At 34.4% G+C, this 27,993-nt stretch overlaps 1 protein-coding gene across 2 annotated transcripts in view; it reads right to left on the reverse strand.

The window, feature by feature from the left end:
* LOC129265194 (uncharacterized) overlaps window positions 1–27,993 on the reverse strand; it is a 52,270-nt gene that overhangs the window by 15,656 nt on the left and 8,621 nt on the right. For both annotated transcript variants that reach the window (XM_064102619.1, XM_064102618.1), the window contains exons 3-10: window positions 26,352–26,466; window positions 10,745–10,870; window positions 10,190–10,254; window positions 8,919–9,053; window positions 8,548–8,599; window positions 6,673–6,824; window positions 4,969–5,106; window positions 4,008–4,115 (exon numbers count right to left, since the gene is read on the reverse strand). In XM_064102619.1, the coding sequence (XP_063958689.1) occupies window positions 4,008–4,115; window positions 4,969–5,106; window positions 6,673–6,824; window positions 8,548–8,599; window positions 8,919–9,053; window positions 10,190–10,254; window positions 10,745–10,870; window positions 26,352–26,466 (891 nt within the window). The remainder of the gene's footprint in view (window positions 1–4,007; window positions 4,116–4,968; window positions 5,107–6,672; window positions 6,825–8,547; window positions 8,600–8,918; window positions 9,054–10,189; window positions 10,255–10,744; window positions 10,871–26,351; window positions 26,467–27,993) is intronic.

The raw sequence follows: 27,993 nt of genomic DNA on the forward strand, positions 1-27,993 counted from the left end.
GGTCCTGGCCGCCCAAACTACGATGGATTGTGAGCTTTAGATAATAATGATAATTTTCCAAAGTTACAAAGCGCTGATCTCCTTTGTTTGAACAGTTCTTGTGCTTGGCTTTCATTTTGCCATTATTACGTTATCACCAATCTTGACCAACCTTATAACTCAGATTTCGCATCCCGTTTGACGGTTAGTAACTCTTTGATAAATATAATTAAAAGACAATTATTAAAATCTCTTTGAAGCACGGGTGGGAATGAAAGGGAAGGGGGAGCCTAGGTTTTCATTTCTCTGCCACGGCCCGTTAATTGCTTTTAATTTTATATAGATTAAAAATTATAATCACAAGCCCTTTAAAGCACTTTACTTCATGGGCGCGGTGGAGCGAATTTGAAGGGGGGCACTGGGAAAAATGGCACCTTCTCGTTAAAAAAGAAAGACTAATCTACAGTAGTGTGGTGAGCGAAAAATTTTGAATTGGCTGCAGTATCGAAGCTTCGAGCGAGCAAAAATGAACATTTTTATAACGAAAATCCAATTTTGTGTTAGATTTTGACAAAAATTATAGGCCTATTCAGAAATAATATCATTATCGACATAGAAAAAAGAGAAGATCGAAAGGGAACAAGAACGGCAAACAAAAGAGGAATTAACGAATTAGAATTAAAGAAGTGAAAGGGGTTGAGGAAGAACAAGAGGGAGATTTAGAAAGAAGAGACCGAATGGCCTGAATGAGAAGAGCGAACGAAAAGGGGGAGAAGGGAAGAAAGGAAGAAATAAAACACAAGAAAGACGAAAGAAGAACTGAAGGTAAGAGAATAACCGAGAGGGAAAGAGAGAATAGATCTGGACAAAGTTGAAGGGGACAACATGACAATGTCTTGTAGGTTAATGTTAATTTCAATAGGTGTATTTTAAATGACTAATATTTTCAATCAATATCGTAAGACCCGTATACCATTATCAAAAAATAAAAAATGCAGGCCTACTGCATGGTCCTTTCGGGCCATATTTCATTGGTCAAAGTCAGGGGCGGTTCCAGGATTTTCCAAAAAAAGGTTTTCAACCATAAATTAAGGATATTTCGTACCCGCCAAAAAATTGACAAGCAAAAAAAAGAATAGGTCTTCAATTTCAAAAGGGGGGTACATCCCGGGGTATATCTCGGCTTCAATGGCATTTTTACATTACAAATTTTTAATTTTTCTTCTCAAGGGGGGGACGTCCCCCCCTGGATCCGCGCCTTGTCGAAGTTGATAATTATTCTACTGTCTCTGACTTCCTGTTATTTCTGACAATTATTTCTTTCTCTATCGTTCATTCAAACATTATAAAAATTGAAGGCAAAAATAATTGGAAATAATGAAGCCCACCAAGCTTTCATGATAAACTTTTTTTCTTTTGTTAATGATACTGCAGATCCATTAACCCACATTCGCGAACATACAATACTTTTATGGATTTTAAACCATTTCTTTTGAAAATAAAGTTTTCTCTTCGAAACATCCCGATCACTTGCAAATAATAAAGAGAATCTTCAACATGTCCATGTTATGTTTCATGAAATAAATCCGGGGTATTTGAGGAGATTACCACATGGGAAGTGTGACCTTCCCACGAACCCAGGCACTGGAACCGTTGGAATTTGCCATTGTGTGGTATTTTTGACCAATCAGAGTGCAGTATACTTGTTTTCAAGCTGCTTTATGTACTTGGCAAATGAAAAGTGTGATCTTGACCCGATTAAACCAATTCTTAATTTGAAACCTATATCATTTCAAAGCATACATATTCAGCTTTATCATGATATAAAAATCATTTGGGCTCAAACAAAAATAAAGTGTGAAAATAGCAGCTTTTGTCAGGTGAAAATATTTATTTTGTAGCATATTTTAGATCAAAATTTTAACCTATATTACAAAATCTTTGAATAAATCCAAACACATGACCTGAAAGAATGATTCTTCTTCTTTACAATGGTACCAAATTCATGAAATTCGATGCATAATTAGAGCAGCAATGACCGAATGAAAAGAGGTGTTTTGGTCCGCATCAAGCTCATTAAATATGCAAAACATCTCAAGTCATGAATATCACTTGGATGAAAGAAGCCACTTTCTTGGGACCTGCAGTCTGACTGATCATTGCATATATCATCAAGGTTCCCAGCTTTTCAAGAAAACAAAATTCCCTGATTTTTCCCAGATGAAGTTTAAAAATTCCCTATTCATTATTCAATCCCATTCTCAGTTTCACATTTTTTCTAAGCTCTTGCAGTGAATTACATGTATTTTCAGTATAAAATCAATAAGGTAAAACTAATTAGTACCACCATAACCAGTCATTAAATGGATGTTGTTTTGATATGCAACAAAATATAACAAAGTCTGAATGACTAGCGTGCTTTCAACTTTTGGGCTGATCAAAATTCCCTGATTTTTTTCCAAATTTGAGGCATTTTCCCCTGATTTAAGGTATTTTTAAAATCAAATTCCCTGATTTTTCCCTGACTGGAAAAAAGTAAAATAATTTTCCCTGATGGGCTGGGAACCCTGTATCAGTGAATATATCATTGAATGCATGACTGATTATATCACTGAATATACGCATTGAATATATAGGTTCAGGGAATTTTGTTTTCTTGAAAAGCTGGGAACCCTGATGATATATGGAATGATATATTTGATGTATATCAGTATAAGTCTTATCAGTACAAATCCTGAATTTTATATTTTACTGTCCATAGGGACTGCCTCGACAGAACATTTGCTTTGTTCTTTTGCAGCTTCCCATTTCATGTTCATTTGTATGCATGTACTGTAAATAGCCTTGTACAATCTTAGCCTTTTTTAAAAATCTTACTTGCATCTTACTATGTATCTTTGTTTCTTCATGTATTTTGTTATTTTTTATATGCTCAATGTATTTTAATGGACTTGAATAAATCAATAAATGAAATGAAAAAAATGAGAACCAAGTAGATATGGGAGTACCATTTGGTAAAGCATTTATCCTTAATACAAGTTCTCTCAGAGAGGACCTCAAGCTGTTGGTCCTCTGGTTGCTTACTAAAAAGCATTTGTGCTTTCTCAGCCATTACGTAAAATAATAATTACTCGTACTACCCTCTCTTAATATACAATACTGATAGGTTAAAGTAAAGAGTATTGACTACTTAAAAAAAAATCTGGTCTTCCAATGATGAGTACCGCTACCACGCATAGCAGACACAATATGTTCATGCAACCTAAAAAACATTAGCACTCTATAATAGAGAGCACTCAAGCAGAAAAACAAAAGTGATTGTATCTCTACTATTGTAAAAAGCAATTGGGATTTACAATGAAACCCATCTCCCCCATAACATCATAATAAAGACTACAGTGGATAGTAGAGATATGATCAATTGAAAGAGAAGTGCTTAATGGGAAGAGTTTACGGAGTATGAACTAGTTTTTGTTCTGTTTAATCGATTGGGAGTTGCAACTGATAATTGTGACTGATCAAGAATGATATCACTAATTGGGGCGAGTTACAAAGAATGGATTCTTTTGTGCTACAGAACTCGCATATAAATGGTACATTCATTTATTAAATGTCTATTGATGATATCAAGATACAGATTTATAGGAGCTTTTCATGCAACAAACAATCAAGCATTTTCACTAAATTCTGTTATAAGCTTCTGAAATCCTTGCACCTGATTGGTGCAAGGACATATTAGTCAGTGAAGACCACTGATTACTTGCTTTGTGAAACACTCCCCTGACATGAAGGGGCATTGCAAGAAACTTGCAATCAATTGCAAGTTTAATTTCAGTCCCTAAATCAAGCATATGTCTTGATGTTAATTACAAATTTGCAACTGATTGCTAATCTGCTCCCTGAAACAAGGAGTGTAATCTGATTTGCTGCAACTAAAATTGATCAATTAATTGTAAGATTGCAACAGAATATTTGCAATTGATTGCAAATATTCTGTTGCTACACCCCCTTGGTATGTGTTAACTCACCTGATTGTTTCCATTGATAAGACTACCTGGTGTGGGCGAGTCGAGTAAGTTCTTTAATTTTTCCTCGACCGTCATGGATAATGTATCCCTCAGCGGAGATTTGGGGTTCTATGAAACAAAAGAACATACAAATAACAGAACATAGCATGGGGGATCATAAAAGTATACAACTTTGAATGAAAGTGATGAGTCAGACCTCTATGACTTGTACACTTCGATTTGGTTGCCCCAAAATCTAATTAGATCATCCTCAATCACATAAATGAGCTAAGTTTGAAATTATTGATTCATTCAATAATATACATGATTCTTTAGTCACAATGAGAACCTAAACTGGATGCATAGAGAAACCAAAAAATATAATGCCTTTGGTAACCACCTAGATGGGCAAAGGCATAAAAATGTAAATGAACAAATGAAAGTGGAAAAATTACCTTGTGTGTTAAGCAATTAACCCCTTCTCCTTATTCACAGAATTAACTATGGCCGGTTGGTGTTTCACAGAGCTATTAGTATTCGTAATCAAGAGCGACTTTACACAGGACCGGGGTAATCCTTATTTGTAGTAAATGATACACACCAGAATTTCATTGGTGTTGATATAGTCCCCAAGAAAGGAACACCAGTCTTTTGTAAAGTCGCCTGTAAATTACAAAGAGCTTCATGAATTACCCACCAGGTCTATCATTACTGTATGAAATGATAGAATTCTGCAAAATTGAAACAATTTAACAAATGAATGCCAAAAAGAGGGCTTTAATTAATCCAGGCCTGTTGATTGGCCTACTTGCCCCTTTTACCAGGAACTTGGGATATTTTGGTGCACTTTTACCTCCCAAAATTGCATTTGTGCTGTAATATCAAAATGCACCCTTTGGAAAAGGGGCCTTGCACTAAATAATATTGAAATTTAAGGACTGTGAGAACATAAGCAATACTTGTAGATTTGAATAATGCTTACAGCTAATGGGTTCCATGAATCTCCTGCTTTGACTGGTTGGGGTCTGATGGCCCCACGAGGGCTCTCTTTTGATAGCTGCGTCCGTCTAATCTCAGCTCCATGCTGCAGGACTCCTTTAGATCCCATCTCTGTCATACTCTGAATACATCGATTAAAAATATGAAAAAAATGAAAGTAATACAATGAATTTAGTGACACTCTACATCGAAAAATATATCATAGCATTTACACATTAGAAATAAACATATCATCAAATTAAAAATACTTAAATACTACATCTATGCTGGATACAGATCTGTATTCAGCATAGATATCTATAAGTATCCATAAGATTTCCACTGTTTCTTAATTCTATTTAAAAAAAAGGTTTATAAGATCTAAGAGAAATGGGAAGTTTATTCAATTATCTTGATGCATTAAATGTAAATGTGCAATCACCTGCTTCACTGCGGGTTACTGGATAACTTAAGTCGATAAAGATCTTTACTTAAAGAGTAAAAATATAAAACATAAATACAGTAGGACAAACAAAATGGAATTTGGACTGTATTTCCGAAACTGCTCGCTTGGGTAAATCAATATAAATAAATAAATAAAAGACTTGAGCAATAACAAGCAAAGTTCCAAATTAGAACAATTAAAATGTCAACTAAATCAGATAGGAAATTAGGCAGTTCTTGCATAAACAGCTTTTAATTGTTTCATGAAATTGTTCAAATTGCTGTATGATATTGAGTGAGTCAATGACAGCTCACCCTTTCATATGTTAATTTATTGAATGAAAGTTTTCCAACTATATCTGTTCAAATAATGTACACTCCCATGTCTATAGGGGTTGTAAACGATGCATGATATAGAAAAAGTGGTATGTGATTTCTTTAAAAAATACAATGAAGAGCAAACAAACTTGTCACACTATATCTGTGTATTCAATTTAACACTGAAATCATCAGGCTTATACTTTGATCAAATATGCAGAAAATGGCACTGCATATTAAAAATATCATTGTTTACATGACAATCAACACTGTACATACAAATCATAATTGATATATAGCCACTGTCAATATAAACAATCAATATTAACGACCAATGTAAACAATAAATACCAATAAACGAAGAGTATATTATGATGGGAAAGTGTCAGAGCATGGGCCAAAATGCCCTTCATTTTAACCACAATCAGCCAAGGTCATGCATCACATTGGTTTTAAAGTATCAAAATAAATACAATCCAATAAGCCACACAACCCTAAAATTGTCACAATTTGGCTTTATGAAATGATATCAAATTTCCCATGGTCACTCATCCTTCAAACTAAGAATGTGTCTAAGAGCAACTGAGTAACCACGCGGATCAATGCAAACATTCCACTGTGCAACTTTCTCACATTCTGCGGGTGAGGTGCAGTTGTCAGTCAATAAAAATCCATAAATATAATAAGAGTGAATAAATATTTGAAGCATAGATACCATGACAACGTGATCATTATGCGCAATGACTTGTAACTTGTCTTCATGATCATAAAAATAGTACAAAAAATCATCAATGTAACAAAAATAAATAAATATTTGAAGCATGAAAATACTGTATAATCACTGTGCCCAATGATAGACAACTCGTCTCCATAATCAGAATAACAAATTTTTAAAAATAACATAAAAAATATAATAAGAATCAATTAATATTTGAAGCATAATTACCATGACGGTATGTTCATTGTGTGCTATGGCCGGTAACTCGTCTTCATGGTTGGTAGATCCCATTAGACCCGGTAAGGCAGGCTCAACATGACCATTAGGAATCAGACGGGGTGTAGTGGTCTGCAACTCAGAGGTACCCTCTGTACCATTCACTGAAAGGGAACAAGAGAAGATGGGAATAGATATGTGGTTCTGTCACTTGACACTTCTAAAGGTTTAGGGTTCAAATCCATGGGAAACTTAATTTCTTAGGCAAGACTTTAAGGCATGTATGCCATTCTCCCCTCAAGTGTTAAATGGGTACCCAGTAGGATATGAATGTCAATGTGTGTATTAAATGGTTGCATATAGCCAGATGACCGTTTCATCAACATTTTTATCCTTGATTCTGATTGGCTTAGAAGCAATGTTACTATGGTAACTGTCGAATAAATCAGGACTTGTCGGATCAAGTCCTTTCATGAAACGCTCCCCTGGTGCACTTTATGTAAAGCACAGTGGTGGTTCAAATGACCGGGGTTATATATAAAGTACATGTACTTAGAAACATACTGTAGGTATGAAGCGCTACATATATTATTATTACTATGAAGGCTTCTATACACAACTGTTGTCTTTAGTCACATCAACACATCTGAACCAACGGATGGTATGTCTTAAGACAAGTAATAGCATAATAGCTCTTGTCGGTCTGGGCCCCGTGTTACGATTGATCCAATCAATCTCAAGTATATGGAATTCCATCTATGTCATAATTTTTTTCCACAGGAAATTTGCACATCGTCCATTGTAAACAAAGAGAAGCACACTGATTTTTCAATAAAACAATGATTGCATAAATATTCATCATAATCTAGAAAATATTTTTAACAATCAACATATGTCAATTTTAGATGTTGACGTTGCTGGCTTTCCATAGTTGCGATTGATCAGATCAATTGTAACTCTATGGAAATCCATCAGTGTCATAATTTTTTTCTACGAAAAACTTGCACATTGTCCTCTGTATGCAAAGAGATGCGCAGTGAATTTTCAAGAAAACAATTAATGCATGAATATACATCATAGTTAGAAAATATTTTGAACAGACATGAATAATACATGTTGATGTTGCTGGCCATCCATAGTTGCGATTGATCGGATCATTCGTAACTCTCTGTAAGACAGGGACCAGGAGTCGGTTTCATCAGTGTGACTGAGACATTATGATGCATACATAATCAACAACAGCAATGGCTGCTCATATCAAATCTTTAGAAGATGTAGAATTCGGCCAATTGTCTGATCTATATGATAATTTGGGTCACTTTAAACAAATTCAGGACAATATTGATTTAACTTAACGGCTAGAGATATCACAAATCAGTGTTTAACTTGGCACTGAAAATATTTTACAATTAACTACAATAGAATTTACCAAAATTAGCATTAATTATCCAAAGGGCATTAAAATCAATATAGCTTGTAAAAGAAGCAAAAAATTTATATACCTCACTTACGTATTTGCCTTAGAGCACCGCCCCCCTTAAAGTTTTATTTGCTTCTCTCTCAAGTTCAATCCACTTGATCTGCTTAACAAGTTAACAATATTGACTTCACATCTGAAAAGCTCACATGTGTGACCCTACTTTTCCTCTTTTTTTTTCTTTTAGTATCTCTCATCACTTGCAAAATGACCGCTTCTGAAAGAGCTAATATTGACACAGATTGAATTTAGTACTACCACAGCAGATACCGGTTTAAAGTGTATAGACTTTAGCCCATAATGTCAACCTCATCTGTAGAATATGAATACATGCAGCAGGTTTGTTTCTCCTAAACCTAAACCAAATGGATCTAAGGTAACAACAGTAGTTAAGGAACAAACATACTCACTTGTGTAATCTCCACTCTTTCTTCCAAAACTAGTTTCAGACTGAACAGATATCTGTGAAAGAAATAATTCAAAACTTACTTATTTTTTGAAAAGCAAACAAAATGGTTGGCAATTTTCTTTCCACGTTAATCTTATAGATATATGCATTGATCGCTAATCTGTTTCATTTTTTTTTAACTAGGAGTGTATACTGATTTACTGGAACTAAAACTGAATCTATCAATTGTAAAATTGCAATAGAAATTAGAAATTAAATATACAACATCCCCTATTCTGAATCATAATTCACCCTCCTTTGTAACAGACCAAATACCAACACCTTGCACTAAGAAAATGAAATGAAAGTAATATATTTCACAGTCCTACATACCTGGCTAAGAGTACTTGGATCTCTCCCCTGTAATGATATCCTTTCTTCATTCTGTGAGATGCTATCTGGTACCGGTCCTCGCGGCGTGGACGGTGCACTGTCTTGCTTCTGACTACCGGTGCTCACGGTGGTACTCTGTCAAGGTTCAAGCCATACTACTTAATAAAGGACTGAATCACTTATTACCAGTGTGTTGGCTCAGTTGGTAGAGTGTCTGTCTCACAACCAGAAGGTCATGAGTTCAAGCCTGTTAAAACCCTGGCCGCGTCAGACCAAACAATGTTAAAATATGGGAGTTGCTGCTATCCTGTTTGGCATTCAATGGTTTAAGGGATAGAGCAATGTCGATCAGGCACTGCTCAGTGGCTGCCAGGCCTACGATCAATTGGGCAAAAATAATTTTCTGATTTCCACCATAAGATATGGATTGGATTGAATTAACGTTCAAAAGCAGGACATGACTGATACATGAAGCAGCTTCTCACTTGAGATACCACAAATTCAGAATTTCAAAAATTCATAACTCAATCTCTTTAATATCTATTGATGGATTTTTTTTTCAAACCTTCACAAAACTTGTTCTCTCTAATTTGCATTTATTAAAACCACCCCACGTTTCCATGTGAACTTCCCCTTTGAAACATAGTGGTAAATGATAGAATTCACCTCAAAACAATGATTATTATCTCCATCCATTCACAATAATGCTTCTGTCAGGGTTAAATACAGTACCGAAGTGATGACGTCACAAAAAACTATTTTTGCATTTCAGCGGGGTTATTTTTACCATACCTCGGCAGGGCATGATGAATAACACCCACTACCAAAATTTGATGGGAATCGGTTCATGGGGGTCTTAGATATGACCTCAAGAATACATACATGTAATGGTTCCTAACATTTAGAACCATGCCAATAATACATTGCTTTCAATGGGGCTAATTATGTATTCATGAGGTCATATCTCAGGCCCCCATGGACAGATTCCCACCATATTTTGGTTGTGGAGGTATTCCATCATGCTCTACCAAACTATGGTATAAAAAATGCTGACATGTAAAAGGGAAAATTGATGATGTCACACTTCTGTACTCTATTGCTGTAGATATAAAAAAATACAAATATGAGTCATCTATTACCTAGCTTGATTTTGTTTAATTTAGCAATGACCATTTTTAGAAGACTTTATCTGTTGTATGTTACATGTACATATAAACTAGATACCCATAAAAGTAACATGTCCCTAATGAGTATAATGACATTGTGCATACCTCAAACCTTCGTCTAAGGGTGTTGATGAGTGCTATAGTAGACCGGAGATTCCCATCTGTTATTTCTGCAAAACAAGGTCAAGAAGGCATCATTATCATACTTTAAACAGATGCCACAAGCTATGCACTGTATACATTCAAACAGTAGAAATAGATTCAATAAGATTATAAGCCAAAAGTACAATTTGTATCTGATCAAAATTACTTGAAGATTTTACCCCCACAAAGATTATCAAAAACAGCACATATAAACTTGCTGATCTATTTCCAGAATGAAATCTATAGAGCTGTGATTTCTAATGACTTTACTTTAATTTTTCAGAGGCTAATTAATTTATCATCATACTGGTCATTAACTATCAAATAGAGAGCACTTGAAAACACAAATAATGTAAAGCAAACCTTCCTCTTTATCAAGGTAGGAAACAAGTATCAAATACAATAAACACCCCAGACCTCAAAAGATTATTTTCCAACACCAGTGGCATTACAAAATACATTCAATGAAAAAAAAATATCCATAATAAAACTTAAAAGCTGATAGTTTATACATACCTTCAGCATTGACCCCTCTGGTATCAAACCCCTTGGTTTGTAAGAATCGTAAACATAGATGAATGTTTTCAATCCTTTGGGCTCTGATGATTGGACGGGTCTGGATTCCTTGAATCTTCTCATTGACTAGAAAAGATAATGAAAGATCAAACAGAGATAGATATATATTAATGGTAGTTATTATAATAGAATTAAAATTAGCAATCAAAGGCTGAATTGCATTGAATTTGTAAAGACTAAAATTTCAATATTATTCTCTCTTATGGTTATTTCATTTATTTCCCTTTCCATAGGTGTAGGATTATTTTCCTTAAAATGTTGGTATACAACTTGTACATGCAAATAATAGCAAAACATGTAAACAATATACATGATATGGGGGATCAAAAGGAGAATGGCATTCAAATGAAGTTGGGATTTCAGAAAGAAGAATAGGCAGAGATGAAAATGAAAAAGGGAATCTAGTTATAATAATAAAAAAAATAATATCAAACAAATATGTAGTTGAGTAATATTGAGTGAAATGATATTTTGGAAATTGTAGATTATATAACAAACCTAATAAAAAAGTTCATTAGACTGTTTTGCAATTAAAAAAAAATCATATTAAAAGCATGAACTGTATGAGGCAAACAGGAATATTTACAAATAAGATGTTTCGCTATAAAGAATTTGAATATTTCCTTGCAACTTATCATTTGTTTATGTAATGTTATTAACGTTTCTGTGAAAATACTGAACAGAAATAGATGGGGTCATTATCCTGTCTCCACGTATAAAGAGGGACTTAGGGTTGGAGACGCGGTAAAGATGAATTTATATTACCATCAGAAGTATTCAATTAACAGAACAAAAATCCATTGAGTAACATGATACAATGTAGGGTCTCTGAATGGGTTATTTTGCCAGCAATGCTTGGGTAAAATCACTCTATCAATTAGTCAAATAACTTCTTATCTGAATGACAAACGTAGATGTCTGCACAATTCCCAAGATAATGGAAGTATATTTGTCATGACTAAGACCAACAGTAAACATTACCGAAACATGATGAACACACTGAATGTTCTATACACCGGCAAAAGCAAATACTGATATTAAACCTGCAAAAGGTTGCTACTGTTGAATAACATTATTCCCATTTCAAACAATTGCTTCAGTTGGATTCAATGCAAGCAATACTAACAATACACCAACATTTCCTGTTACGGTTGGCCTGCTACTTGAATTACCAGTTATATTTTCAAATTAACTTTGTAAACATCGTGAATATTTTCTACAATTGTGTCTGATATTTGTTTACATACACTCCAAAGAGTAGATGTTTACAATTACAATCTTTCTTCTTTTTTTCTTTTGGTGGAAATACAAATTATGCACTTTGGCAAGCTAAAAAAAGGTCAATTATGCACTTTGAACTGCTAAGAAAAGGTAAAGGAATTATAGCTTCTTGTTAATTGCTTTCTGTCAAGAAGAACTACCGGGAGTCAGCCATTGAGCCCAAATCAGTATGCATATCATGCACTGAATGGTGATTCCGGATAACAACTTGAGGACTGAGCCAGATTTACTTTTCAAGTCAAACGAATTCCCCGACCACAAAGGGTATTAAAGGAAGCCACGCTTCTCAAGGGTTTCAAGCTACTTCATGTAGTATCTATTACATTCTGGAGAGAGAAAATATTCATGAAGCTAAAATTTGAATGTTGCTGGAATAAACAGATGCAATATAGTATGTTACTTCGTGACTACAACCTCCTATGAAGGCATTACTGAATTGCAAACTTGAATTCAATTTAATTTAATCATTTCATTAGTTGGTATGACATCATAATGATAAAAAAATTTATGAATTATGTATTACTTTATCAAGAAATTTTAATGCAGCCTGTTCAATTTGTTATTCATTCTTTTTTTTTTCAAAACCACGTTATCCTGACACATTGTCCATATGGCTGGATAGATTGAAATTGTAAGGGTGGGCAAGCCTTTTAAATGTTGGGAAAGTTTAAAAACACAACAAAAGATTTACAAGAGAACTCTACCAGATTCCAACAAGGATAGAGCTTTATCCATGGGACAGAGTCAACAGAGAACCAGATTGCTTCATTGGTTTTCAATACCAGGTTTTGGAGATGATTCCAGCGTGACAGAAACGATTACGACTATTGAGGTCCTGATCGCCTTTGACGCCTAACAGTAGGATATCCATAGATATTTCAGAACCAGAAAGACTTAACTTTGTGTTTTATTAGATAAGTTGATGCTTTCTTGCTTCGAAAGTGCAATAAATCTCCAAAGCAGTGATTGTTGGCAACAAAGTCCTAATGGAAATTCTTATTATTTATAGCAAAAAGGTTTTCTCAGTATTCACGCTATGCAATTTGAATTCATGTACAGTAATTTAGTAGTTATATTGGAAAACTCAAGAAGCCCCAAGCACAAATGTTACTATAATTAGATACCCAAATAAATTCATTACTGAAGTCAAAAGTGACACACACAATATTTGATACAGGTACATATAATGCATCAAACAGTGGCATGAATATTACCAAATCAGAAATATTGCTGTTGTTTTTTAAAATCTAATATCCCTTGAAAATATTGCTGCTGAAAGGTATGAAAAGATACTTGTATAAATTGTTTTGTCAAATGTTGCACTCATATAAAAGCATGCATTTGAATGTGGCAATGAATAGATAAACATACTCTTGACTTGAGTGATTTATTCCATGTGCCAAGTTTTGAATGAGATTAATTCATGTGTACATCATACGATTGTAAATACAGTTACAGTAATCATAACAAATGACAAAAAATATCAAACAGTGTCACAAGTCATGACTGGGAGGGATTATAGCTGCATGCACCATTTTCTTTGAGAAAACAATTCAGGAATACGATGAGAGCAATTACACCAGTCTTTGGGGGGTATGAAATAAATCAATCCCTGCATCTTTCAAAGGTGCATGATGCTTTTGATGATTTTGAATCAAGCAGAGTTGTTCACATTGCATGGTTGGGTAGCGCTACACGTCACAAGTGGGTGATCTTTCAAGGATACGATAGGGTGATCTTTCAAGGATACGATTGGACTCTGAAGGTACTGGATGGCTGATAATTGTCTTTGAGTGTTCACCTTTTGTGTTAAATCCATGCACTACTGGTGGGAGGTTTTTTTTTGTAGCCATTGTCAATTTGGACACACTCTTGAAAGCTTTGCAGACCTGTATATTACAGACCCCCTGCAGATTCCACAGACTATTATATACAAGCTGGTCATGCTATAACTACAGATTAAGGTTGAAAACAATTCTAAGAATATTATCATTTTAAATATTTATGGAATGGTATCTTTTTCAGAAGTGTTAAAAATATCCTTTTTTTCATGGTATCAATATATGCCTGACTGTGTGGGGTAACTCTTATAGCGCATTTCTTATTTGGCCACTAAAATTTAGGATATTTATCAAAACTTTGATAGGTCGATATGGACCCCCTAAAACATGCTGACTGGACTATAACTACAGATTAATATTAAAACAAGTGGAACGCCTCTGGCAGTCTCGCCTGCATTACGCGATTTAATATAGCAGCAGTGCTAACTTTGTAAACTACTATAAAATAATCATTCACAAAAACACCATTCATATAATGACATAATACCACGTTCATTGACCATAAATGACATTTGAACGGTGACTTAAGATTTGTCAACTACACCCATGTCCACATTTCATTCACTCTATCTATAAACTTTCAAAGTTATGATGGCAATTCAACAATTACCCCAACATTGCCTAAGTTTATTGACCTTGACTGACCTTTGACCTTGGTTTTGTGACCTGAAACTCACAGGGGATGTTCAGTGATACTTGATTACTCTTATATCCCAAGTTTTATGAACTAGATCCATAAACTTTCAGTTACGATGGTAATTCAACAAATACCCCCAACACGGCCAAAGTTCATTGACCTTTAATGACCTTTGACCATGGTCATGTGACCTGAAACTCTTACAGGATGTTCAGTGATACTTGATTACTCTTTTGTCCAAGTTTTATGAACTAGATCCGTAAACTTTCAGAGTTAGGATGGTAATTTAACAAATACCCCCAACACGGCCAAAGTTCATTGACCTTAAATGACCATTGACCATGGTCATGTGACCTGAAACTCGCACAGGATATTCAGTGGTACTTAATTAACCTAATGTCCAAGTTTCATGAACTAGATCCATAAATTTTCAAAGTTATGATGGTAATTCAACAAATACCCCCAACTTGACCAAAGTTCATTGACCCTAAATGACCTTTGACCTTGGTCACGTGACCTGAAACTCAAGCAGGATGTTCACTTTTACTTGATTAACATTATGCCCAAGTTTCATGAACTAGGTCCATATACTTTCTAAGTTATGATGTCATTTCAAAAACTTAACCTTCGGTTAAGATTTTGAAAATAATTCTCCCAACATGGTCAGTTCATTGACCCTAAATGACCTTTGACCTTGGTAATGTGACCTGAAACTCAGGCAGGATGTTCAGTAATACTTGATTAACCTTATGTCCAAGTTTCATGAACTAGGTCCATAGACTTTATAAGTTATGATGTCATTTAAAAAACTTAACCTTAGGTTAAGATTTGATGTTGACGCCGCCGCCGCCGTCGGAAAAGCGGCGCCTATAGTCTCGCTCTGCTATGCAGGCGAGACAAAAATGATTATAAGAATGTTGCTATTTTTGGCACCTTTTTCAAAAGCATTGAAATACTTACTTTGCCCGGTATCCATATGTACACTTAATTGGATTGGGTACTAAATAGCGCACTTCTTCTTTAATAAGACATTGTAAATTAGGTCACCAAAACTTTAATAGGTCAATTCAGACCCCCTTAAGCTCTGAATACAAGCTGGTCAGATTATAACTACAGATTAATATTCAAAAAATAAAAATATTGTTGTTTTGATACCTTTTTCATATGTGTTGAAATATTTACTTTGCCCAAAATCCAATTAGGTCATCAAAACTTTAATAGGTCTATAGACATTTTGGCCCACTACAGCTCTGAATACAAGCGGGACAGAATATAACTACAATTAATCTTGAAAAATATTTCTAAGAATATAACTTTTATAGCATTGTACCTTTTTTAATAGGCATTGAAAATACTAGTTTGCACAGCAACCAAGAATGAGTGGGGCAACTCTTAAAGCACACTTCTTCTTTAGCCATTGAAAGTTGGGACATATATACACTTCAAAGATTTTGAATAGGTAAAATACATATCCCCTCAGCTTTTACGGACTATTATACAAAACACTAACACTATCAATTCAGAAAGAAAAAAAAAAAGAATACTGTTACTTTTAGATATGGCATGGTCTTGAAAATAACACTGCACGGTGTCTATATTTTTAACTGAGTAGGCTATAAACTCTTATCGAACAGCAAACAAGAAAATATCCTGTTCCAAACAATGTGACAAACATTGTGCACTTCTTCTGAAGATAGCAATGGTTCCCCAATTACAACCTATCAGATGAGCATGTAAAATTGAACTATACCACCAAGGACCAAATTATAAGGAACAGGCACATGGTGTAGTGGTTCAAGCTATGACAGTCAGAATCATTCTGTAGTTTTTGGTGAATATAATCCAATTCCAGTAACCCCACCCTCCCGAAAACAACAACAATTTTTTTTTAAAGAGATCAAGAAAATTTAAACTCTTTGCTTCTTTTCTATCTACATGTATAGTTATAACTTCTAATTTCATAATCTCAATTTGTATTGTAACTACATAATTTAATTTCATACTTCTTGAAAATATGTCACCTGTGGGGAACAAGATGTGAATCTTTTTTTGGACATGGATATAATAGATGAATCCTTGTTTTTATTCAAATAGCCTATTAATGTTTGCCAAGTTTGCCACATATATGTGTATCACCAATCCAGAAAACTTGATAATACCCACTTCATTTCCATCACCTTACCATAAATTCAACAGTTCCCATGATAAATTACTTGTGGTTGCATTATAAATCATAGATCCTTTCATTATTTCAACTCTAGACATGCCAGAGTAAGCTAGCCATTACTGATATGCTTCCGGCACTTACATTTAGAGATAATCCTTTCTTTCCACCTTGCCCTACCCCCCATTGAATACTGAATAATTTGATCTTTGACATCACAACCAATGCAAACTGTATATATAGAACCAATGATGAATTAAAGATATGATTTTATTGGTAGGGACTTGGATGATCATACACAAAGTATAAAGCTGGTAAAAGTTTTAACAAGCTCAAACTTAAAGGGATGGTCCGGGCTGAAAATATTTATATCTTGATACATAGAGTAGAATTCACTGAGCAAAATGCCAAAAATTTCATCAAAATCGGATAACAAATAATAAAGTTATTGAAGTTTAAAGTTTAGCAATATTTTGTGAAAACATTCGTCATGAATATTCATTAGGTGGTCTGATGATGTCACATCTCCACTTTCCGTTTTCTTATGTTATTACATAAAATCATAATTTTTTCATTATTTCATACTTGTGTGAATAATATGTCTCCCTTATAATGAAATAAGTTGCAGCGATAAATATCTAATGCACTAAATCAGTTGTCGATCCAATTTTTCTAGTTCTTGGAGGAAAAAATTTGAATAAACCTAATTTGATGTAATAAAATACAAATGAACAAGTGGAGATGTGACATCATCAGCCCACCTAATGAATATTCATGACAACTGTTTTCACAAAATATTGCTAAACTTTAAAATTCAATAACTTTGTTATTTGTTATCCAATTTTGATGAAATTTTCGGCATTTTGCTCTGTGAATGCTACTCTATTTATCAAGCTATACATACTTTTAGCCCGGACCATCCCTTTAAGTTTGAGCTTGTTAAAACTTTTACCAGCTTTATACTTTGTGTATGATCATCCAAGTCCCTACCAATAAAATCATATCTTTAATTCATCATTGGTTCTATATATACAGTTTGCATTGGTTGTGATGTCAAAGATCAAATTATTCAGTACTGTACAGTCACCAATGAATATTATCAGTATCAAATGAAGGATTATTATAATTTTGTAAGATTATAGTCATACAATGTCTTGTCCACCTGACCTTGGTTTGGTTATTATCCAAGCTATTGATTTAAAGACATTAGTCACTTTATCTTAAAAATTTGTGATAGGCGACAGACAGACAGAAAGATGTCCAGCTTATTCCTCCTCCCCTTCATCTCTAGTTGGCAAAAAAAAAAGATTATAAGGATCTGAATTGCTACCTGTTTTAGCCAAAAAATATCAATTTTCAATTGATATTCCAGTGACTGAACTCAAATGCTCAGAACAATCCAACTGATACCTTCTGGTTCAAAGTAAAGCCAAGAAAAAGATGTTTTAATTTGATATCAATTATGTCAGGTCACCTATTTCTCATTGTAACCTATTTCAATATACTCCAGACCAGACTGCTGCCCTGACAAATGAATTGTGAATTTTCTTTGTATTGAAGTTCAATATCGCAGGTGCATGAAATGCATGTGACTCAATAGGCAGGGGTATCTGATTATATGGTTCAAGCAGTGCACAACCTCACATCAATACACATGTATGAAAATGTACCACTGTTAGATATGAATATGTACAGCACATGTATGTAGATGGAATAATTTCCAAACCAAAAACCTGATCTGTGTATAAAGTGCAAACTAATTTTGTTATTCATGATTAGACTACACTGAATAACTTTCTCTTTCTTCTTAAAAACATATATGATAAGCCCTACCTCTACTATTTTGCGATATCCAACTGCTGAACAAGAGACATACACAAATCAACAAAGAAGCAATTCTACCAGTATGCATATGTACACAAAGGAGAGCCATATCATTTAAATAAAAAAAGTTATCATTCCGATGACATTAAAATTTATGTTCATATTCATATGATACAACACATGTTCATGCAGTAGTCATACAGATCTGCAAGTGTTATGAATAATCTAAATTGATATTTAAATACAACCAACTTGAGTAGTATATGTTCAGGCCCTAATAGTTGAACAAACCTGCAATCCTGAATGTCTTCCAGTTTTACCTAAGTAACCAGACTTCACCCAAATAACTCAAAATCACTCACCATTACCTACAAAACCATGGTAACCAACAGCTCACATTCCAACTCATAAGAAAGGATAGAGTAACCCAATTCCATTTCTTATGTTCCTACAGAAACAAACTTGCTGAGAAATTGAAGTAATACGATTTGGTGGAGCGCCATGACAACCTAAATTGTTCCAGATATGAAGGAGGGCCTTCTACAGACTCGTACATGTAGCCATGGGCATGTTTTCTAGTTGGAAGTTTCTTGTCGCCCAGCTTGTTATACCCTGCAGGGATCCAATGTAGTCTTTTAACAAAGTTATCACACTTACAGCACAAAGAAAGTATTTCTTTCAAAATGATCTGTATGTGGATGGACATAGGCCGACATGCACATATCAGTGACATTACAATTCTCTGTAGAAATATGAAAATAGACTGCTTCAATTCTTTCAAAACTCTACCACATCTTCGGAAGAAACATGAAACTGTCCTAGTTTTAAGAAACATTACCAAACTTGACATATTCAAAAGGTATCTGAAAACAATAATACATTAATTTGTAAACAGCACACTGTATCATCTACATACAGGAGCTATATGAATCAATTTATCATCATAAATATTAGGATTTGGTTATTGATTTTATGTATCATTTAAAACCTGCCTTTTCTCAAATTTTGCACACACCAGGAACATGAATCCATGTCTTGGAAACTATACCATTTTCAATCATGAATTAAGGCTGTGTTGAAGACTACTAGTATGCAGAAACATAATATTTCGTAGCGCATTCCATGGATTTGATATTCAATACCTGATGACCTCTGACCCTGAAGCTTGGATGATGGTAAAGGGGTAAACAGAATCACAATGCTCATCAATCATAATAAATGTAGATTACAGGGTGATATCGATTTCTTCATTTTCTCCATCTTCATCTTGCTAACAGACGGTAATTTATACAAGATCAAATTGTACATTTAGAAATCCCATGGGAGAAAATCAACTTGACGAAATTTGGGCCCAATTTGAATGTCATGACTTCAACTATCATATTTCGATCATTTCATGCTACTATATAGGGATATGCCTAGAAAATGATCTAAACGTCTGCCGGCAAGTTATGACATATCTGCCCAATCTCATTTTCTTGTTTCCAAGATGTTTTTGTAGAGTACCATTAATTTAGCAAATAAGATTGTTGATGCCAAAGATAAGTGGGGATGAACAAAAAAATATCATCAATTATCAGCAATCTGAAAAGAGAGATTTGTTCTCATCTTTACATCATTGGCACAAACAACCCAAGAATGCATTCTTGATTCTTTGGTCCTGATGGGCACCCGTATAACAATCTTAACAGGATTTTTATGGTGAATTTCATGATTTTAAGTGTATATTTCTTAATTTTTTAAGCCTGGAACAAGTGTGTCTTCCGTGAAATTCTCCATAAAAATCTATGAACTGTTCCCTTTTCTGTATTGCATACAACTGGCAACTCTGTTACGCAAAAGGGCCCAGTATTGTTTGCTCAATCATCACCTAATGGTGAGCTATAAAACACTAAATGAAGCCTTTCAAATGACAAAAAAGACACTCAACTTGCTATGGATCTTGAATAAAACCCCAGCAATACCCCCCTCCCTGATCACCAACTTCTTGACAAACCCCAAGGGGGTTTATCATTTGCATCTTAAGAGCCCTCATTGGTATACTCATCATCTATTGTAATTGCAGTTTATCCCTGTCATTGTTGGTTCACAGTAAATGGGTCTTCAACAGAAAGACAAAGTAATCAATACTGGTTCCACTAGGAAATCGATAGGCCCAAGGAAGGATCAAGCCAATTTTGGTCGCAGAGTGGTGGAAGGTCGATGGCTTGTAAAGAAGACGGAGAAGACTCTAATGCCTGCTCAAGGTCTCCGAGGGATAATGTCCCTTTGTGGATAATGTATCTACCTTTGTGGAGAGGTGTGATGGTAGCACATTTGTTTGTCTTGTTACAGTTGATTCCGAAAGACGGATCATGTCAAGTAAATTGACTTAAAATCCAAGAGTGTTACTCTCTTGATTGTTCATCCCACAAAGGTGTGCATTGGTATTCACGACTTGTTTCTTTCTAGTATTCTCTTTCCTAAATGAGGTTTCCTAGAAAAGACGTCATTGAATAGTTGGCCGAATGGCTCTCATTTTGCTTTATGGCCTTCGTTTCACATGGAAAACAAGAAAATCAATTATAATCAATTTACAATTAATCATCTGAGGGAATCAACCAACTATCTATCCTTTATTTTGTGCAAAACTACCAATTTAAAAAAATAATTTAGTTTTTTGTTTGTTTAATACTTAACAAAATATTTTTACTAATTGATTGGTTTTAATATACGGTAAATTAATTGCCAATTCGTCTACTGCCAACCCGTTCACTCACCACATGGTCTACTTTCATTTAGTCTAATGCCATTCTGTCCATGAACATTTCGTCTAACAATCATTTGGTCAAATCATCACTTCATCTAATCACCATTTCATCTATGACTGTTTCGTCTCATAACCAGTTGGTCTAATATCCATTTCATTTTCATTTGTTTGCAAAATTAACACTTAGTCCAATTAGACTAAATGGTATATGGACTATAAAGTGGCTATCAGACCAACTGGTTATTAGACGAACTGGTGAGTGGACGAATTGGCAGTTAGACCATGTGGATAGTGGATGAACTGATGGTAGACCAAATGATAGTCGACGAGTTGGCAATTGGACAAATTGGCATGAGACGAAATTCAAAGGATTTAGTAATTCACCCTGTATTGCTTAAAAGTTTGTGTCATTCAAATGTTTGTAAATCAATTTGCTATATCCTCTGGAACACAAAACAAAAGTTCAGGGTCTATCATTGGATCAAGTCATGCAGTTTATCTTATAATTGCCTTTCACTACAAAAACAGCTTTTATCGATAAATGCTAAGGAGTTGAATAAGATCCTTTTATTGCATGTTGCACCTTATGAACAAATTTCTAGATTGACAAGCGAATAAAAAAAAAAAAAGCTACATTACATTCAGCTTAGAGAAGTTGGCATGTGTGTAAGTGAATGGTACCCAAGTTTCTAAGGGAAAACCAACATAACATGTGAACATTATCGCATATTAAATTTCATTGTTGAATTCATTAATATTGTAATCTTCATCATCATCATCATTAAAGAACATCCAAAACAGGTAATTTTCATTTGAAGTTTTGTTTGAAATGGCCTTGTGACTTAAACCGGATTCATGATGTGAATGCAAATGTACGTGTATCACTATATTTTTCCTAAATCAGTTGGGTCCTACATGTCCTCTACACGACCACATCCATGAACTTGTAACCCATTAAACGTGTTTGGTTAAGCTCACTAATGGGGGAAACCATCCACTAAGAGGGTCTAATGTAAATATGAAAAGGCAAATTAGGGCAGATCAATGATGGGTCATTTTCTTTACTCATTTCAATGGTAATCTATTCATCTCTATCCTGCTAGGACCCTACCCCTCCCTAGTCTGCAGGCACAGACCCTGATTGAAACTTTGGTCAACAAGTGTGTCTCCACGCAAAGACTAGCACAGACAAAACTTGCTGTTTCAATTCAGCTAGCGAGAGGGCCTTCAGTACACAAGACATGAGTAGGCTGTAATTCAGACCCTTTACTCGAGTGAAGGGTTTGCATGGCAGACTAACCCCTCCCCATATCTCTCTTTCTCTCACTCTTTCAAAATTTAAGATTTTGAGAAAGTAGGAGAATTTTTTTCTCTCTCATGTTTCTAAAGTGCCGACAAAGAGCTTCTGCTTTCTCTCTCTTTCTTCTTCAATCCTGTTTCTGAGGAGTCAAATTTGACTTGGTTATATAGTGCCAGTCTGGAGTCAGCTGAGTCAAAGTGACTTGATTCTGAGTGAATTTGACTCATGATCAAATTGTTTTCGGCTGATGCCACACCAATCCAAGTAAAATTTACTCTGAATCCGAGTCACTTGGATTAGAGTTGACGCCCAAATGGTGCCATTATTAGTCAAATTTGATTCAGAAGAAATAAAAAGTGTTCCTTCTAAAGGTATTTCTCCAAATTCATAGAAATCATATACTACTAGTATACAGAGCAAAAGCTGGGGGGGGGGGCACAGGGGGGGACGTGTACATAGAGGACCACACCTGTCATTTTACTCTGGTGTTGAACACCCATGTGTGTAATTAAAACACTTCTGGTATTAAAACACTCTGGTTGTTACTTTTACACTCTTTGGTGTTATATATTAAAACTCAAGGGTGTAAGTTTACCATCTCAAGGTGTGGCCCTCTTAGGAAACCAACTGGGGTCATGCAGATTTAACACCCCAATTTTTAGCAAAAAAGATTTATCCACTGATGTAACGGCCCTTCAACCTCATAACACCTACATGTTGGATAAAAAGGACAACACACTTTCACCTCATCAATAGACCATGAAACCCAGGCCTAAATAAAAATATTGACTAAAAATGAGGTGCTTAAGATTCCAGCAATTACAGCCTGCTATTTAAATAGTCTTGAGACTATTGATGGTAAAACCACTGCTAAACAAATAGGCTCCATTTTCCTTTCCTTCACCAAGAGTCAAGTGCGTCATTCAAACTACAAGGGAAGGGACTCTTCTTGCCGTGCGACCACACTCTCACTCCTACCCCATCGACTTCAGACTATCGATTTAAAGCTTCGTATTGATTTCTTCAAACCATTGTAAAGAAGATTTTAATCTTTGAGAAGCTGTTAGGTATTGAGCATGCACAATGTGCAATCATAATGATCATAGTGCTGGATGCATACAGCGCAATTAGTGCGCCTGATCTAGTCATCATCATTAACTTAATACTACTACCACAGACCAAATGGGAACATTTTGGTTAATTTCTACCATTTTCTTGTAAAGCTTTGTTTTTCTCAAATTTAAACTAAATTGATATGATTATCCGATTTCAGGAAATCATTCAGTAGTATACTTTATTCCTAAAAAAACGTCATTTAAATAAAATAAAAATCATTTAATAGCTTCCTTATATTTTTTCCTGAAAAAATAGAAAGATGAGAGTGACACCCATCAGTGCAGTAAATAAAGCAGATGATTCTTCTGCTACTATCCTTATTGCAATCAAAGCACGCTCCAGTATTCTCAGACGACTAAGTAAGTCATACCACATTGTGTTATCAGATAAAGTGTACTCAACAAAATAACAGTTATTCTAACTGGAAAGAAATGATTATATTTTAGTGTCTCTGAAATGCATTTCATTTTTCTTTCTTTCTTAATTGGAAAGGACCACGATACAGTCAGTGTATAGTTTCCAAAGAATGTGAAAGTTGTGTATAAGAATGGTTGTAAAAAAAAGGACAGGTTTACATGTAAGTAAAAAATTACATCTGCCTTAATAATAACTATTGAAAACTCCTTTGAATTTCATTGATCAATATGAAAATGCTTCTAAAATACAAAATCCTAGAAACTTATTCATTCCTAAACATTCTCTGATGACAGTCAGGTTTAATCAACCACTAAAATGATTATCTTTTACAATCCAATAATGCAATTCTGAGACCTACAGGTGATTCTGGCCAGACTCATAAAGATCTTGTATCATTTTCTTCTAATGAGCGCAACTTAATAATTAATGAACAAGATGGTAAGATTCCAATGAAGAGAAGGTATTGATTAATAGACCTAGAAAGTACACTGAGCGGAACATGGGTTCATGCTCCGATGGCAGCGAAGGGTTGGTACAATGAATGGCTGTCCCTGGAATCGGACCTGATACCAATAACACATGATGACTGCAGAATGCGTGATGACGTGTGCTGTAGTAAGACCATTACTAGGCTATTAAGGATTATAAAGTGTTTCCCTGAATTTAATGAAATGCCTATATATTGAGTGAGGGGTGTATTCAGAAATAACACAAACAAAACACTTAGAGATGACTTAAAGATACAAAGTATATGGGAAAAGAATAGTTCCAAGGATAGAGTAAAAAAGTTTTCGCTTCCTTCTTTCTCAGTCCTCCCCGGTGATCATGTCAATGTAATACCATGTTAAGGTACATGTACATGCTAAATAAAACAGAAGGGAAATTCCATAATGATCATCAGTTTCACACATCAAGAAAACTCAAACTGACTACAATTACAATAGTGAGGTTTTGAGAGAGTATCTGGATCGTTGTCCCAAACTGAGCAGGCTTGTAGGTATTTTGTTCAATTTCTATGGAAATTTTTGGTCAAGTTAATTCAAAATAACTTAAAAAGTGAGGACCTGAGAAAATATCTGATCTTTGTCCCATACTGAGCTTTTAGATATTTTGTTCAATTTCCTAGATGAACATTTGGTCAAGAAAATTCAAAATGACTACAGAAGTGAGAACTTGAGGAATTATCTGATCTTTTATTTGTCCCAAACTGAGCAGACTTGCAGATGTTTTGTTCAATTTCTATAGGAATTTTTCTTTCACATCTGTCAAGAACACGTCAAGCCAATTACAGTGAAGATCAATAATGTCCTTTACATTCATAAAGCCATTTATAAGGAGCTGCGACAAATGGAACATGTTTTGTTGAAAAATAGGGTGGAGGAGGTCAAAGGTCACAGAGCAAAGAAAATAAAAGGACATGAAAAAATAGTGATAAGACATGTCTTTCTTGCCTATTGTATAAAGACAGTAGTCATAATGGGAAGAATGTTTGATGATCGTTGAAGAATGTTGTTGATTAGTCATAACTGATTTTAAGGCTATTGTGCATTGGTCATCTTTCGCTATTTTCATTGTAACATACAACGTAACATTCACTGGGTGAATTTGTATTGGTGATTACTGATTAAATGATGGGGATTACAATAAAAATATTGTGTAGAACATTAATGCTACAGAATAAAGCATACCCAAGCGCTTGCTAAGCCTTTAAAAGTGGTTTCTTTGTACTTTAATTGTGTTATTTTTCCTTTCTTGAATGTACCAGTAATTCTGTTTACCTCAAGTAGTATAGGAGCCAGGATTAAAAACATCACAATAGTAATAGACAAGCTTACATGACTGTATGTATAGCAACAAAGCTTACAAGATTTATACACCTAAAATAAATGTGTATATAGGAAAGGGCAGTTTCAAGATTTTGGCCAAGAAAATGTAGAATAAAACTCTTGCAAATTAAATATGATGAATTCAATTCAAACTGTAAATTGGAACGGACTGAAGTACATTACCACATCAAACTGCCGCCACCCTGAAAAATATATTCTGATACTTTTGCATGAGCAAAATGTTTCTGTAGTTGTTCACAAGCATTTTTGGTTAACTATACGTACTTGTACTGTCTACACACGCCTGTCTTTTTTTCTCACCTGTATTTGAAAAGAGAATTTATAAACTCATGAGAACCTTATGGAACATATTTCATGTAAATTATACTCACACAAAATTTCCAACAAGTTGACTAGAGTTAGACCATCTGACACACTCTTGCGGAAGTCCGTCAACGGCTTGTGTTTCTTCTTCTTCAATACTTTGTTCAGCCATGTTAAGTGCTCCTAGAATTGGATTGAACAAAACAAAACAAAAATTATATCATTAAAGATATAAAGAAAAAAACTTTTTTAATATGAGAAAACAAAGATGAACCAGAAAATATGTTGAAATTTGAACATTAAAAGTACTTACCTTTTCAGTTGAACTGCCACTAGATTCACTCCGAAACAGCTGAGTGATAGATCCTGATCTTATGTGTCGAGTGAATGGTTTGACCGATGTCCCCATTATTACAGAAACAGATCAAGATTTAATTAATATAATTCTGAGAGCTTTTTTCCATTAAAGGTACATAATATAAGATCATAAGTAAATTCCTTCATCATTGAATGTAACTCCAAAATTGATCCTTGTTCATGGATATTTTGTTTAATTGAATCACCAATGCAATGTTTCTAGCTCTGCTCACTACACGGTGTATCTAGTGTAATATTGGACTTTAGCAAATAGTTTTACTTTTAAATGTACATGTGTACAAAGGCTAACCATAAATCTCCAAATAGCTTTTTATCATTCCACTGATCAGAATTGATAATGTAGTCTTCTCAAAGAAGATGTAGTCTTCTCAAAGAAGAAAACAGGGAGAGAGACCATTTAAACACGATGAAATTTTCATTGTATTTAGCATTGTTATACAACATTGAAGTACAGTATGCTGTACTTTAATATTATTTCTATCTATGTACAGACCTGTATACAAGCATGTATACATGCTCAGCATGAAATTTGTCCATATTGTACCACACTCTACCCTGGTGAGGTAAATGGGGACCTGGCAGAAATTTATTTCTTGATACAGAGAGTCTATAACTGCTGTGCTAAAGCCACTGGGGTAAGAAGTGTGAGGTTCTATATAAGCAATCATATTTATTATCATCATTTATCATTAGACTTTATACTGCAGGCGAGGGTCTGGATGAAGTAGATATTGCATATTGTATCATCGGAGGGAAAAAAACCAACAAAAAAATACAAAAATACAGCAAAACTTCAATCATTGCTCTGGAAAAGATACAGCAAAAAAAATTGCCAACTAGTCCATGAAATGTAGACTAGAACTTATGCCTCTTTTTTAAATAGCTATCATAAGAGCATGAGCATGGGTGTTTGTATACTCTATACTGGTCTCAAGCACAATGGTCAACAAATCAATCAAAATACATGTTGGACAAGAAAATGAGAAGCAGCTAAGCACATAAATGTAGATGGAATCGCTCAATTTTTTTTAAAGAAGACATTGAATAGACTCTTATTTTGAGTCCTTGTTTTTTTTTTTTTAATTTGGTTACAATTTTGAAAATTTGAGATATTAATGACAAATACTAAAATGCATGCATCATTTCTACAAGCCTGTATTTTGTTCTTAGTGACTTTACAAATCGAAATAAACCTAACTTTTGATCAAATTTTCGAAACTGAGTTTTCTGCATACCGGTACTGGTATTCTGAAAGCCTCTCATTATAACTCTATAGAATACCAATTTCAGATCAAATTCTTATTATTTAAAGAATAAGAGCATATCTAAATT

This window comes from Lytechinus pictus, chromosome 7 (genome assembly GCF_037042905.1).
Source record: "Lytechinus pictus isolate F3 Inbred chromosome 7, Lp3.0, whole genome shotgun sequence".
Lineage (NCBI taxonomy): Eukaryota > Metazoa > Echinodermata > Echinoidea > Temnopleuroida > Toxopneustidae > Lytechinus > Lytechinus pictus.